The sequence below is a fragment of the Exserohilum turcica genome (assembly GCF_000359705.1).
Source record: "Exserohilum turcica Et28A unplaced genomic scaffold SETTUscaffold_11, whole genome shotgun sequence".
In the NCBI taxonomy this organism is placed as follows: Eukaryota; Fungi; Ascomycota; class Dothideomycetes; order Pleosporales; family Pleosporaceae; genus Exserohilum; species Exserohilum turcicum.
The window spans coordinates 1,139,156-1,154,070 of NW_007359926.1; the positions used below are offsets into that span (position 1 = coordinate 1,139,156).

The 14,915-nt window shown below is 55.3% G+C and overlaps 6 protein-coding genes across 6 annotated transcripts; 4 read left to right on the forward strand and 2 right to left on the reverse strand.

Annotated features, from left to right (window-relative positions):
• Window positions 1-439: 439 nt before the first annotated feature.
• Window positions 440-4,458, forward strand: SETTUDRAFT_146070 (uncharacterized protein; the record flags this gene model as incomplete). Its single annotated transcript, XM_008024010.1, has 3 exons — window positions 440-641; window positions 695-848; window positions 903-4,458. Exons 1-3 carry the CDS (start codon window positions 524-526, stop codon window positions 4,456-4,458), a joined length of 3,828 nt encoding a protein of 1,275 aa, XP_008022201.1. The 5' UTR covers window positions 440-523.
• Window positions 4,459-4,955: 497 nt separating this feature from the next.
• SETTUDRAFT_167228 (uncharacterized protein) lies at window positions 4,956-6,011 on the reverse strand. Its single transcript, XM_008024011.1, has one exon. The coding sequence runs from the start codon at window positions 5,921-5,923 to the stop codon at window positions 5,117-5,119; it is 807 nt and encodes a 268-aa protein (XP_008022202.1). The 5' UTR covers window positions 5,924-6,011; the 3' UTR covers window positions 4,956-5,116.
• Window positions 6,012-6,837: 826 nt separating this feature from the next.
• Window positions 6,838-8,028, forward strand: SETTUDRAFT_146074 (uncharacterized protein; the record flags this gene model as incomplete). Its single annotated transcript, XM_008024012.1, has 3 exons — window positions 6,838-6,869; window positions 6,924-7,076; window positions 7,156-8,028. Exons 1-3 carry the CDS (start codon window positions 6,858-6,860, stop codon window positions 8,026-8,028), a joined length of 1,038 nt encoding a protein of 345 aa, XP_008022203.1. The 5' UTR covers window positions 6,838-6,857.
• Window positions 8,029-8,413: 385 nt separating this feature from the next.
• Window positions 8,414-9,607, reverse strand: SETTUDRAFT_70203 (uncharacterized protein; the record flags this gene model as incomplete). The annotated part of the gene is made up of 2 exons (XM_008023753.2): window positions 8,414-9,502; window positions 9,569-9,607. Coding segments are annotated over 2 exons (1,128 nt in total), but the record flags the coding sequence as incomplete, so codon positions are not given.
• Window positions 9,608-10,600: 993 nt separating this feature from the next.
• SETTUDRAFT_102462 (uncharacterized protein) lies at window positions 10,601-12,336 on the forward strand (the record flags this gene model as incomplete). The annotated part of the gene is made up of 4 exons (XM_008024013.1): window positions 10,601-10,972; window positions 11,081-11,182; window positions 11,238-11,885; window positions 11,944-12,336. 4 exons carry the CDS (start codon window positions 10,601-10,603, stop codon window positions 12,334-12,336), a joined length of 1,515 nt encoding a protein of 504 aa, XP_008022204.1.
• Window positions 12,337-13,679: 1,343 nt separating this feature from the next.
• Window positions 13,680-14,333, forward strand: SETTUDRAFT_167233 (uncharacterized protein; the record flags this gene model as incomplete). Its single annotated transcript, XM_008024014.1, has 1 exon — window positions 13,680-14,333. A coding segment is annotated over exon 1 (556 nt), but the record flags the coding sequence as incomplete, so codon positions are not given.
• Between the last annotated feature and the right edge of the window lie 582 nt (window positions 14,334-14,915).

The window sequence follows — 14,915 nt, forward strand, 5'->3', positions numbered from 1 at the left end:
AGGTGGAGCGGTCGGCGAGAAATGTGAAGCAGGGCGATGAAGTGAGCGAGCTTGGCTGAGACGAAGCTGGGAGAACAGTTTTTCCGGCGCCGAGCCAATCACCACGCGTCAAACTATGGACCGCAAAGTTGGGTCCATGGTGCGTCACGCGTTCTTTGCCTGGTTGGCATTAGCGCGGCGCGGGTAGCTCCAACCCTCCGCGCTCGTGCCTCCATCTTCACTTAACCCACACGACACGATTAACGACACCCTTTCCACCCCCCTTCTTTCGCCCTGGTACGCGTGCGGCCACCTGCCTCGGAGTCTCCGTGTTCTGGAATACTTAAGGGCCCCCTTGCCCCCGCCAATTCGCACCCGACTCGCTTCTAGTCTGTCTTCTTTGTTCTTCGGGAACGCGTCCGCGATGATCGCACGCCAGCCACCAATCACGATAATATATTGACCACGTCCTGTCTATCCGCGACGCTCTTCTTCTCTCTCACGACACGGCCTGCTTGTCCCTTTGCCAATATCATAGACGGCCATGTCGACTCCTTCCAGCACTATGCCAGAGGCCGGTGGTATGCAGCAGGCATCCACTCCTGCCGCTGCTGCCGCGGAGGATGGCGTCATGGATGAAATACCGCGCCGACAGATGCGAGGTAAACAGACTCAGCCCATCATCATATCTGATCTAACGCAGATGTTTCTTCAGTCAAGGTCCTGTACACATTCGACGATCAGAACAAGTCAAATTGTCTCGCCCGGTTGCCGAACGTCCTAAACGTGCCTGTCGTTTCATTAGACGAAACTACCGAAGTGGGTGTCATTGAGCTCAAGACATGTATTCAGGCAATTGTTGCTGCAAGGTAGGCTATATCCAACGCCTATTGGTTAACGGAACATGATGCTCACCGCTGTAGTCCTGAGCTCGTTGCCAAATTGGGCCATGATTACACCGTGTACGCTTATGACTTTTCCGAATACGAGACGCCGCTTGTCGGACAGGGTATGCTATCATGGATTCTCGCTTCTGCATCGTCGACGCCCAATGCCCCCGCAAAAGATTCCCAAACAATGGTTACTGGTCGCGTGTGCAAGAACATCCTTGGCATTTTCTCAAATGGTATCAAAGAGACTCTGGAAGTCAAGTTGAAGCTTGTACCTGTTCCGACGTGCATGCAAAAAGAATATGTGGAGAACATGGAGCGGTATCATAGCCTCAGTCAGCTGATGCCTGAGGGGTTTGATTATAACGCCTGGTCCGACTTTTTGAAAGAGAATCCTACAATTGGTCAACTGGCTCAACCACCCCCAAACCGCTCTTCACACCCTTCGCCGCGCCATTCTATTGGTGGAGTTGAGCCTTTCCATCAGATGCTTACCCGCCAGAGTCCATCTCAGGAACCACTCCGGAATGACGCTTTCTATGACCAGCCGAGTACCCCTTACATGTCCCAACCGACTCGACCCTCCAGCCCTGCCATGAGCACCATCTCGTTTCATCACTATCAGTACAACCCTCCTTCACGTCCAACATCACGAGCCTCGGTGCGCAGTGAAGCAGCCCCGCCGCCTCAGAATTACCAGTTCAGTGACCCGTATATTGTGGAGCCTCAAGAGGAGGGTCCGCCAAAGAAAAGGGCGCGAATCACACAGACCACGAGACCTAGGCACACGCCTTTGACTGCCCCCAATGACTCACTTAGAGTGACTGCCAGCACAGCAGCGTCAGTACGTCTCCTCAAGCCGACCCTTGGCGGTTCAGGGGCTGCCGCCGACATGGTTCCACGTGCACCAACACCCCGCCCAGGCGAGAAACTAGGCCACCGAGGATCACGCCGTCTCCCAGCACCGAGTGCTTTAAGACATGCTTCCATGGATGGAGGACGACCGTACATGTCTCCTTATGAACCCAGTACTTTTTCGGATACTGCTATGGAGTCAGCGGATGAAAGAGAAGGAAGCCCAAGCGAGACCCCAAAAGAGATGCCCTCGTCACCCCCAATTGCATCAAGGCGTACTACATCGCCTGCTCCTTCTAGTCCAAACCTGCCAATGCTACCTCTCAATGACTCGGGTTTCGTCAGCGACATTCCAATGGGCCGAGATGCTGATGGTTTGAATTGTGGGGATGTTTCATGGCAAGGTCACGAGGCAGCAGGGCGTCGAGACTCCACCGCACAACCAATCACTGAAAGTATCGAGATGGACACGGGTGGCGCTCGAGCTTTCGATTTTGACACAATGGACCAGGATCTACTCAATTCGATGTATTTCCAAAGACAAGCCACAAACGACGAAACGGATCTCTTCTCAAAAATGGCCACAGCGCAACAGGGCAGCAATTCGGTTAATGGACGGCCAACTACTGGTGACACATTACCATCTGGGTCTGAGTGCAAGTCTCAGACTCGAGACAAGTCGCGTGCGACAGTTTCTACTGCTGGTTCACCGGAGGGTGTTGCCTCGCAAGTCTCCCCTGCCGCAGAAAGCGAAGCACAAGTTTACAGTCGCTCCGCTACCCCGAACCTGCCTGTGAAGCAGCCTAAGCAATCCAAACCGAGAGGTCTTCCAAGGTCACAAACCTGGTCTGGGGCTGGTGAACCTATGTCTGACGCGCCGACACCCTCGGAATGTGGCTACACTCGAAGCGGATCTGGTGCGAAGAGGAAGCGCTACATCAAGGACCGATTAGATGCTGCTATCAGAAAAGGTGAAATGCCACCGCATTGCGTGAACTGCGGAGAAATTGACACGCCAACCTGGAGAAAAGCCTATACACGTGTAGAGAGTGGTTCGCCCAGCGGCATCGAGCTGTCCACTGACTCGGGCGGGACTGACATCATTGCATACGAAGTAATCGAACCGACCCCTGACACAGACGGCTTGCCAAAATATCGCATCTTCAAAAACAACTTGAGCCGCCACGACAAGGACCTGGTGGCAGCCAAGTCGTGTGATGCTTTCCAGGAACTGAACCTATGTAACCCATGCGGACTCTGGCTCATCAAGAAGTTTTCTATGCGGCCGCAGAAAGTATGGGATAGGTCTGCGCGACTAGCAAAGCGCAAAAGGGAACAGAAGACTGGAACACGCTCTAAGTCTTTAGTTGGTGATGAGCTCATGTCTGACGCTGCTATGCCAGAGTCGGAACCTGTCATGCCTACCGAGCAAGATCAGGGCGGCATATCTGTTGACGACACACAAGATAGAGAGATGGCACCCCCAAAAGTCCCATCTGGCACACATGAATTGAATGCTGGCGATGCTCAGGCTGCTTTCAGACGAGCTATTCAGTCCAGTCCTGTTGGCGTCAGAGGGAACAAGGCTTCGCCCATCAACCTCGATCAAGACCTTACGCCAAAGCCTACGAGGCGGATACTTTTCCCTTCACCTCGGAAGCAGGGTCAGCGGAAGACTCTTGCTCAACAGGCAACGACTGCTATCGCCCCTCCCGTGCATATGCACGACGATGATGCACCCAAGAAGCCCCGGTGCCAAAGATGTAAAGAACTCAAGAGAGCTTGCGACCGAGAACGGCCATGTGGTCGATGCGAGAATGCTGGGATAGGCTTTGACGGCTGTATTCCGTGCGAGACAAAGAAGACGAACTGGTTCGAGCAGCCCGTAGTGCAGCCACCTATGATTGAACAAGACAATCCTGATAAGGAGAACTGCCCACCACCACACATGGCAGAAACTGACGAGCTTGCCCACCTGTTTGAGGACTTCCGCTCTCCCAAGCCGATGCCGAAACAAGATCAGATAGCTGAAGATCTTTTGAAGACGCCCACTCCCGGCACCCGACAGCGCGTCGCTCTGACACCAAAGAAAAATGACGAAGGTGGAGAGGTTCCTTTAACGCCCTCGCGCAGCATGTTTACTCCTCGGGGCACTCGTGCGGCGAGTGCTGCTCCCGACACGCCGTTTACACGCCAGCTCAACGCCCTTTTGTCCGATCACCCCATTTCATCGCCCTCTCAGAACTTTGACTTTTCTACATTTCCCACCTTCACTACTCCAGGCCGTAACGGCATACAATTCAGTGAACTCTTACCCAACGACTTTTTGTCGAGCGACATGCCTTTGAGTAGTTCACCATCAAAGACTGGTTCCTTGGGCCTAGGTTTCGATCTTTACGAGGACCCCAATACGTCGACTGTAGGGATGTGGAGTGGAGATAATATCTTCGACAATGAAGCCATGGTTTTGGCCATGGAAAATGGTTCGAAGGGCACAAGTATCGACGCCAATCATGGTCCCGATGCAGTTACACTGCTGAAGATGAATGTGGGTGGTATGACTGTCGACTTTGCAGCCATGATCGAGGAAGTAGTTAGCGCTGCCAACAAGGACAGCGATGGGAATGAGAATGGAAGCGGGCCGATGGAACAGGACATAAAGCCTACACACACAAGTCCCGAAACCAAAAGTGAGGGCCTTGCCAAAACTCCCGAGGAGCCTTCTTTGGTATAAGAGTTTAAGGAAAGTGGTGATTGCTCCTCGAAACATATTCCCTTTTTTTTCTTTTTTCTTTTTGAAAATCGTTCAGCGACTCGATATCAGCGCACCAGAGCGTCAAGATGCCATGAGGAAATGAGGCACATGATTACCTTTTGTATACTAGTTCTATTGTAGCCGAAGCGGCAGCTGTGTAGCCTTGAGCACAAGGTATGATTTTTAGTAAGTAGCGAGCGCATCGAATGCGCTGTTTGGGGATACTCGACAAATACCTTAGATATATTAAATTAAATAACCTCTTATTGTGGTAGCACGATTGAGCATTCATGTAGATATCAGTTTAAGACTGATGTGTAGTCTTGAAAGAAAGATATCCGCTTTGATTCGACATTGAATCAAAGGCAACCTCTATGGCAAGGTAAACTACAAGAATATCCTCGCTCAATATCGAGATCCGCACCTGCTCTCAGAAATGCCATTCCTTCACGTGGGGTTGCATGACCAATCCTTTTCCATATCACATCCATGTTGCACAGAAGCAGTGAACAAAGCTTGATTGAGTTCGAGCACTGGCGTACAACTGTTCCGCCATGACAAAGATGCGCTCTAGAACTAATTACATAATCGTCATATAATTCTTTCGGTCTCTTTTGTCCTCCTACCAATCGCACATCTACTGGGACGATCCTCCAGAGATGGTAAGCACCTGGCCGTTAACCCAGCCACCGTCCTCGGAGGCAAGGAAAGCAACGACCCTTGCAACATCCTCGGGGACGGCACACCTACCGAGGGGGCAGTGGCTCGCCATGAGCGACTCGATCTTCTCGGCGGGCCATTCAGGCGTGCCTCCTGGGATGTAGTGCCAGGCGTTCTGGGTGAACATGTCAGACTTGATGCCACCGGGGGCAACGCCGTTGACCGTGATGCCGCGCTTTCCAAAGTCGGTAGCAAACGCCTTGATGAAGCCAATGACGGCCATCTTGGAGGCGTTGTACAGAGCGTGGTCCTTTACACCGAGGAGGCCGGCGGCAATGGAGCTCATGAGGATGATGCGGCCATTGTCCTCGATGTACTTGTATGCGGTTTGGCCGACGAAGAACTGGGCTCGGGCGTTGAGGTTGAAGACATGGTCGTATTTCTCCTCTGTGATTTCCTCCGTCTTGTCCCAGCTCTCTGTGCCCGAGTTGCTCATGACAATGTTGATTTTGCCAAAGGCCTTCTTGGCCTCCTCGAACAGCCGCTGGATCTCGGAGACTTTGCTCACGTCCGCCTTGATGGCAACGGCCTTGGCCCCGTTGTTGAAGCCCCGGATGATTTCGCACACTTCGTTCGCGGGGCCTTCTGACGATACGTAGTTGACAATGACTGAGGCGCCGCGCTTGCCAAGCTCAATTGCACAGCCTCGTCCGATACCGCGGCCGGCACCGGTGATGAGGGCGACTTGTCCCTCGAGGGAGGCAGTGGGGACGTTGACGACCATTTTTACAGAGTCACGTGTGTGGGTATAGTTGGAGTTGGGATGAATGCTTGTTCTGTTCCTTCAAGTTGGAAGGAATTTGAGAGTTGATTGTGATGTAGAAATGAGAAGCAACTGGGTATCTTGAATGCCATAATCTCATATTCGTCCCACCTATATAAATGTGCTTGTGGTCTCAGTCAACTAAGCGGTGTTCCTCACGGCGTGCGGTCACGGGCGGGGATCCGAAGCAACGAACACCGAAAATAGTAGGCCCGCCATAGGGAGCTGCGGCTCTACACCCTGGCGCCCGGGAACGGTTTGTACGCTGTATGTTTTACCTCCACATGGCTAATTGTTCCGGCAAGTCCAGTGTCCGTTTCAGACGTCGCAGTTGAGATGTCGGCTATGGTGGGGAGCTCGGAAGGGGAGAGGGGCCACGGCTGTCCCGCTCAATGCATCGAATGCGATGAGGTTTTCAGCATGGAGATGCGGACACAAGTCCGATATTGTCTCGCCATCTTTTCTTGGGGTCGAAATTCTCTAATAAGCTCTCCTCCTCTTGTGTCGTGTGTGAAATACCCAAGACGTGAAGCGTCTATCGCGAGAGACGCTACTGAATCGCCGGCGCAATGCAAGGGACATCAGCGGATCTGCCCATAGCGCAGGTACGATCAACCGTGACAGACGACCTCTACAATCATCCTGTGGAAACTGTAATATGGGGAAGCTGAAGCCAGCTCGGGGTGATTTTACACGACAAGACACGACACAGGACCGAATCGTATGCGGTGGCAGAAGAACGAGGCGGTGACGGCGGCCCAACTCCAGGCGGGTCCGAGCATCGGGATCTATCGATAGCGCACGTCACTCCCTGTCTGCCCCACTGTGTCTTTCAACTTCCCATACACAACAAGATCCTACAAAAGTTTGCCGATTCAACACCTTGGAAGCAAAGATGCATATTCTAGTAAGCTAATTGCTGTTTGATAACAGCCAATGGCAACAGCTGATGGACCAATAGGTCACTAACGACGATGGACCGCCATCCGACGAGTCGTCGCCGTACGTGCACTCGCTCGTGTCAACACTCCAAAAGCATGGCCATACTGTGTCAGTAGTTCTTCCACATACGCAGCGGTCTTGGATAGGCAAGGCGCATCTTGTTGGCAAGTCGGTACGAAACGGTTGTTTTCCTTTGTTCGAACAATTGGTACACAGGATTGTCTTTACCGGGCATTCTGACATGGCCGTAGATACAACCAACATACTATCGCCCTGAGCCCCTCCAGACGACGCCTGAAGGCCGCCTGACGAACCACGGAACAACACATAACTCGCCGCTTCCACCTTCTTCGACGGAAGAAGAATGGGTCCTCGTTGATTCGACACCCGCGTCATGCGTGCAGATTGGCCTGTATCACTACTTCACCGAGCGCGGCCCAATTGACCTGGTTGTGTCGGGTCCCAACTACGGGCGCAACAGCACGGCTATTTTCTCCCTCTCATCGGGCACCATAGGCGGCGCAATGGAGGCAGCCGCATGCGGCGTGAAGAGTATTGCACTAAGCTACGCCTTCTTCGACCGTAACCACGATGCCAAGATCATCAGCGGCGCGAGCGAGCTCAGCACAAAGCTCATCCAATATCTGTGGGACAACTGGGACTCGAACACGCACCTGTACACTGTCAACGTGCCTTTGGTCGACAAGGTGGGCGAGCGCAAGATTCTGTGGACAAACATGCTGCAAAACACATGGAAGAGCGGCAGCTGTTTCCAGGTGGTCGAGGTGCCCGCCGAGGCCGACGACAAGGCTGCCGACATTGAGGGCCAGATTCGCAGGCAGGAAGAGAAGCTGGGCAAGAAGGAACTGCGCTCCAATTCTGGGCTTCAGGGCGGCGCAAGCGGCACTGATTCAGGACGCGACACGCCTACGAGCCAGCCGCACTCGCGGTATACACACAAGCACTTCAAGTGGGCGCCTATCTTCAAGGACGTGTACGAGAGCGTGGAACAGAGCGAGCCGGGTAACGATGGCTGGGCTGTTGCCCAAGGATACACTAGCGTTACGCCGCTGCGGGCAAACTTTATGCATGTCAATGGGTTCGAGGGCGAGATTAAGCTTTAGTGGGGAGGATGTGGGCAGGATCGTAGCCCGGCTCCTCGTGAAGTTAGCATGAAAATCATTGTATAAGAGCATTGAGTGTCAAAGGGAGAGTGCGAGAAGATGTTGAAGTTCTGTGTGTTGTGCATGGCAGGTAGCTTATTAGAGCAGCTACTCTGATATCAGAGTGCTTGGAAATATTCGAGCAGGAGAGACATGGTGAAATACTATAAAATTTTAATTAACCTGTTCTCATATACAGAGAAACAGTTCACAGCCCTGTTAAGCTGGTCCCAACTTTTCCCATATACCAGGGGTATCAAATTCTCCCGCAAACGCCAAATGAATCGAATATCCAAACGCCACAATGTCCAGGTAGATGTGGTATAGCAGCCAGTGTAATATCAGATTACTCAAAGTTGAAAAAGGCATCGTCAAAGGAAGACTGCTCTGGATTCTCGTATTCGTCCATGTTGAACAGGTCTTCGAGGTCGTCTGCAGCCATGGTGCCCATCATGTCGTCATTGTTGGTCATTTCTAGTTCGTTCTTCTTCTCTTCGGGTGGTGGTGGTTGTGCGGCGGGCTTGGGCTCGTCGGCCTTTGGCGCAGGCTCTGGTTCCGGCGCAGGTTTGGCGGCTGCTGTCGCATTGCTGTCGGCGTTTGCGTGTGTATTGGTATCGAGATTGGCGCTTGTATCCAGGCCCGGGAGGTCGGACATGGTAAAGTCCATGTCCATGTTGGATGATTGGTGGGCGTTGTCGGTTTCGCTGTTCTTGGCAAAGTCCTCGAGACCGCGCAGGAGGGCCGAGCTGTCGTTGGCATCGTCGAGATTGAAGTCGATGTCGTTGGAGGCATCCATCATGTCGTGGTCGGGGTTGTGGTTGGCCGATGTGTCCATGGCATCGCCGAACATGGCATCGAAGTCGAAATCGGACTCGTGGGGGTTGGTGGCCGTGGGCGTGCCGTCGAAGAGCGGGTCCTTGGCTGGCTCCGTGCTTGCCTGTGTCTCTGGTTTGGCTGGCTCGGGTGGGTTGGCGGTGGTGTCGTCGTTGGTGGTGGTGCTGGCCCCGATGCCGCCTTCCTTTTTCGCGACAAGCATCTCTGGGTCTGTGGCATTGGCTGTCGCGGGCGCGTCTTGGGCGGCGGCTGCTGGTGCTGGTGGAGGAGGCGCGGGCGGCGTGGGCGTGGGCGCCTTTTCCTCCTTGACGGGCGGCTCGTCGTGTGCTGGCGGCGGCGCGCTCCTCGCCTCTGCGGCCAGGCGCGCCTTGTGCACCTCGTGCTGCTTGGCGGCGGCCTCCTTCTTCTTGCGGTCGTTCTTCAGCAGGGCCATGTCGCGGCGCAGGACCGTCTGGGCCAGGCGCACCTCGTTCTCCAGCTCGTCGAGGGCATCGTGGAAGCGCTCCGTGGCATGGGGCACGACGCGCTGCAGCTGCAGCTTCATGCGGCCAGAGCCGCCGCCGGCCTGGGATTCTTTGAGGAAGCGGCCAGAGTGGAGGAACTGCGCGCCAGACGTCAGCAGGGGCACGCGTCACGGGGGGGAGGGGAACAGAGGCAGGCGGCGTACGATGAGGTTGAGCATGCCCTGGAGCGTGTCCATGTGCGGCGGCTGGGCATCGGGCCTGGCGGGCGGCGGGTTGGTCGCGGCCATGGCGAGGCAGGCAGGTGCAGGGCGGGCGAGGGCGGGCGGAGGCAGGCGCAGTGGTGCGGGCGGAGGCAGGCGCAGCGCAGAGGTCAAGCGTTGCGGCAGCTGCGAACGAGGCTCCGGGCGGCGGCGGCGGCTTGACACGTGCAGGGCCGGGCGGGCAGGTCGCTCCTGCTGATGCTGATGGGCGGCGGTGCTGGTGCTTGCTGCAGGTGCGCCCGTCTGCCGTTGCCGTCGAGGGTCGAGGGGCCTGGCACCGGCACCGGCACTGGCGCGCTTCGGGCCTAGCGCGTGGGGCGTGGGCGGGCGCCGGTACTAAAAGCTGCGCAACAGGCAGCCGCTAGCACCGTTGCATCGTTCAATACGGCCAAATCATCCCCAGCAACCCTCGCAGCCGCTGAAATGAATCCAAATGCCATGCCATGCCATTACATACCTGAACCCCCCCACCCCACCCTGGTAGGCCGCCCTCGACGGCACTGGTGGGCTACAGTAGCTCTCCCGTTGCATTGGGCGCTTGTGCTGAAGGCCTGCGCGAGCCTAATTCTTGCGACCCTCGCTCTCCTGCCATCTCCTCTTCCCTTCTCCACCCCACAGTGGACATCTAGCTTGCCATCAGAGTTCGCCGTAGGGCCGTTCGCATCTCCTATCTCTCTTCCTCTTGTTTTCTCTTCGCTTTCCTAGTGCTCTTGTCTCGCCGGCCGGCTGCCCCTGCCTGCCCGCGCTTTTCATTCCGACTTTCCTTGTCGTCCTCGTCCAAGGCTGCTCTCGCCCCGCCCTCGCCGCTGCCCGCCCGCCCCCCTTCGCCTGGCCTGCTCGCTGTCGTCGTCGCCGCTGCCTCGCCGTTCGCGTCGCATCAGCCCTCCAGCCGTCGTCAGCTGCTTCTTGTGCGCCCCCGCTCCCTGTGCCTGCCGCGTCTGCCTTGAGCGCATCCTTCGTCCTCGCGACTGCACAATGGCCGACCAGCAGAATCCCGGGGCACAGCTCCCCCCTCCTCCCTCTGCTGGTGCTCCCGGCTACGAGAACCAGGCCCAGGCCCAGCAGCACATGCCGCCTCCGCCCCTCGCCCCCGTCATCATCCCCCAGAACAACAATCCCATCCCCACAGCCATCAGCTCGCCCATGTCGGGCAACCCCATGTCGCCCACCAGCGGCCAGCCCGGCTACGTCCCTCGCCGCGCCGCCCCGGAGCCCAACAAGCGCGCCCTGTATGTGGGAGGATTGGACCCGCGCGTGACTGAGGATGTGCTGCGTCAGATTTTCGAGACGACGGGCCATGTGCAGAGCGTCAAGATTATTCCAGACAAGACTGCAAGTTCGCCTTCTGTAAGATATACTCCCGAAACCGCTGCAATCTGTTGCTAGCTTTGTGGCGCGGGCCGGGCCTATCTTGCAAAATGCTGCGACAATTCAAGTGCCGCTGACCGCTGACAGTTCAATTCCAAGGGTTTCAACTACGGCTTCGTCGAGTACGACGACCCGGGCGCGGCCGAACGTGGCATGGCTACTCTCAATGGCCGCCGCATCCACAACAACGTAAGCATTGCTGCGCCGTCGTGTATGGCGCCAGTCTTCTGACCGGGGGCAACAGGAAATCCGTGTCAACTGGGCGTATCAGTCTAACAACACAGCCAAGGAAGACACTTCTAACCACTTCCACATCTTTGTGGGCGACCTGTCCAACGAGGTCAACGACGAGGTGCTTCTGCAGGCTTTCTCCACGTTTGGCCCCGTGTCCGAGGCTCGCGTCATGTGGGACATGAAGACGGGCAGATCCCGCGGCTACGGATTCGTCGCTTTCCGGGATCGTGCTGATGCTGAGCGTGCCCTCAACTCCATGGACGGAGAGTGGCTCGGTTCTCGCGCCATCCGCTGCAACTGGGCCAACCAAAAGGGGCAGCCGTCGATTTCGCAGCAGCAGGCCATGGCCTCGATGGGCATGACACCAACGACTCCGTTCGGCCACCACCACTTCCCCACCCACGGTGTGCAGAGCTACGACATGGTTGTGGCCCAGACGCCCCAGTGGCAGACGACGTGCTACGTTGGCAATCTGACTCCCTACACCTCGCAGGCTGACCTTGTCCCCCTCTTCCAGAACTTTGGATACGTTACCGAGACGCGCTTCCAGTCGGACCGTGGATTTGCCTTTATCAAGATGGACACGCACGAGAACGCTGCCATGGCCATCTGCCAGCTCAACGGTTACAACGTCAACGGGCGCCCTCTCAAGTGTAGCGTAGGTTGACTCGTATCTCCTTCCCCTCTCAAGTCATCGGCTCACAAGTCCAATTTAGTGGGGCAAAGACCGTCCTCCGACTGGCCAGTTTGAGGGCTACTCGCCTGCGGGCGGTCCTAACTCAGCTTACCCCCAGACGCCCAGTGCGTACTTTCCGCAGTATGGTGGTGGGCCACAAGGTGGGCCCATGTCACCCTCAGGTGAGCGGCACCGGAGGAAGCTGCAGTATCGAAACAAGCAATCTAATGCGCGGGCAGGACCCAGCCCCGGCGGAGCACCTTTCGCGCAGCAGCAGCAAGCCTTTGGAACCCCCGGCATGCCATTCCAGCAGCAAATGCAGCAGCCGGGCAGCGCTGGTGGCTACGGCCGCGGGGCCCCTCAGCAGCCGCAGTGGGGCCAGTCTCCCCAAGCCGCCTTCAGCCAGAACGGCTTTGGGGGCTACCAGGGCTAAAGACTTTCCTTGCTCAAACTTGTCTTGTTCAGCGCTGTGCCATCTATTCTTTCGACACGCCCAATTGTTTACGAGGGCTCTTTTGTTTGGATAGCGCCGATTTCCAGGTCACATTTCATCAGCTATCTGGTCTTATGTTCTTAGGGAAGTCGTCGTCTTAGTCTTGTTGTCCAAAAAGGTGCGCGGGTTGCTGTCTGCTGGCATAGTTGGTACCCTGTGCTACATTTCCTGGGGGATATGGTCTACGGTCGTTTGTGTGGTTCAAAATGAATCTCCTTTCTCGTGTTAGCATTTCCTTTTGATGCGAGCTTCGGCTTGTCGATGTTGCCTCTTCACTACCCACTATGATGTTGAATCTTCTTCTCGATACCAAAAGCGAATTGTTGTTCTCTTTGCAGCGTAGTAGTAGACAGGCATGACTACCCTCTGGTTCTATTTCTTTCTATTGGTCGGTGGGTTTTGACGACGACGACGACGATGATGATGACGATGATGGTTGTTTTTGTTGCTGTTGTTGTTATTGTATGATGATAATGTTATTGTTCCATCTAGACTACGTTGACTTGAAGCGACATGCGCGGGGCGCGGCGAACGACACATACAGTATGTGGAAAAGGAGGCCTTACAGAGAGAGAGAGAGAGAGAGAGAAAGCTATTCTGAGGATCCCTGGGGAATAGGATCAGGAGCTCTTCAACCTAGGTTCTCGTATCGATACCCAATGCAATACACAGACTTTGAAGACGGACACTTTGGTTGCCCGTCAAAACAACCAACACTGGCTATGTATCGCAAACTGCACAGGTCCTTCTCCTGTGAAACCAGACAAAAGGCAAAGTTAAAAATTACAGAGTAGGGGTCTAGCTTACTCGGGAGCCGTTAGACACATGTACCTGCGTCACGGCGGTGTGTCCGGCCTGCCGCGATCATGCATGTGCAGTTCAAACTACTCTGGGAACCGGGCAAAGGATTGGTAGAGGCATGCACGTGATGCACATCACTAGCGCATCTTACTTAATTGAACGGTCGCGTCAACTGGTCGCGTTTTGTGGGCCCGCTGCACTAAGGAAAGGTGAACAATCACCCCCCCCCCACCGCGCCGTCAATGGCACGCACACTCGACAATTAGGCACCGCCTCCCGTATTCTTTCTTTTTTTGTCCGCGCGCCCTCTTTCTTTGCTGCATGCTTTCGATCCTCGCCAGGAGAGGTGCGTCGCTTAAACCGTCCAGCCCCAAAGAGTCGCCCCCGTCCTTCCTTGCACAACCTGTCTGGGCGCACTTGCCTCATACTTGGCCGGCCCTAACGCACTCTTGTCGCGCGCGCCTCTCAACCTCTCCACCACTCAAGTCCACCAGTCTTACGAACGCCGCGTCCAGATTCCCGCCTCGACCCTGCCGCGGCAATCTCTTCCTTCGCCCATACACAACCACAACAATGCTCAAGCAGGCCGTTCAGATGCACGACGCAATCGCGTCGACGTCACAGCCAAACAGTGCCTGTAAACAATCCTCTCTCGGAAACGCCTTCAACCGAACTGGCTCAACACAAACATCGGCGCGTCCACTAGCGAACGAAGTGAAACAAAACATTGCGGGGTCGCAACGACCATCGGCTTCCAGCACGCAGGGCGTCAAGAGGACTTCCAACGGCCTCGCCAAGTCACTGGGCCCTCACGAGGACGATTTTGACTACCCTACACTCAACATTGCGGACATGGATAAGGAAAATACAATTCCGGAGGATTTTTACGCATCTGGCACACATTCGGCTTTTCTCGAAACTGCCCTGTACGACGAGGACGATTTCGACAGTGATGTTGACCTCGATGTGGAAGATCCAGCAACCAAAGGCACCGTCACCTACCCCACATTGCCTCATGTTGCTTCGGCTCGTTCGGGAGACTCTGGATACGACTCACGGTCGCAGACTGCAGACACCAAGCCGGAATCGGACAGCAGCCAGCCAATACCATGGTCATCTTCTCCTTTAGAACACCTCAAGATACCCAATAATCCCGAACCCCTGAGGGTAAAGCGACGGACGCTGCCATGGGATTACTCTCAGAAGGCACCACCGGTTCAAGAAGAGGATGATGTCGATGAGATTGCACCCGCTAAGAAGCGACAAACTACAGCAGCTGAAAAGACGGTAGCGACGCCAGCGCCAAAGGAGTCAAGTTCCCAATACCTCTGGAACACAACAGCGAGTGCCTTGAAACAACAGCAGAAAGCCTTCAAGGAGAACATGAAGGCACAAGCAAAGTCGAACCAAGGCACCGATGAAGATGGAAAGGAAGCTATCGCAAAGAAGAAGAAGAAAAATACCATAGCTCGCATCTTTCTGAGCGAAGAGCAGCAAAACGTGCTGAATCTTGTAGTAGAGTACAAAAAGAGTGTCTTCTTCACTGGTTCTGCTGGTATGTGGGACGGAGCGCCCTTCCCTAGACGAACTTGCTAACCCCAACAGGTACCGGTAAATCAGTCTTGCTTCGTGAAATCATTACGGGTCTGCGACGTAAATTTGTACGCGAGCCTGATCGAGTCGCCGTAACCGCCTCAACAGGCCTAGCAGCATGTAAC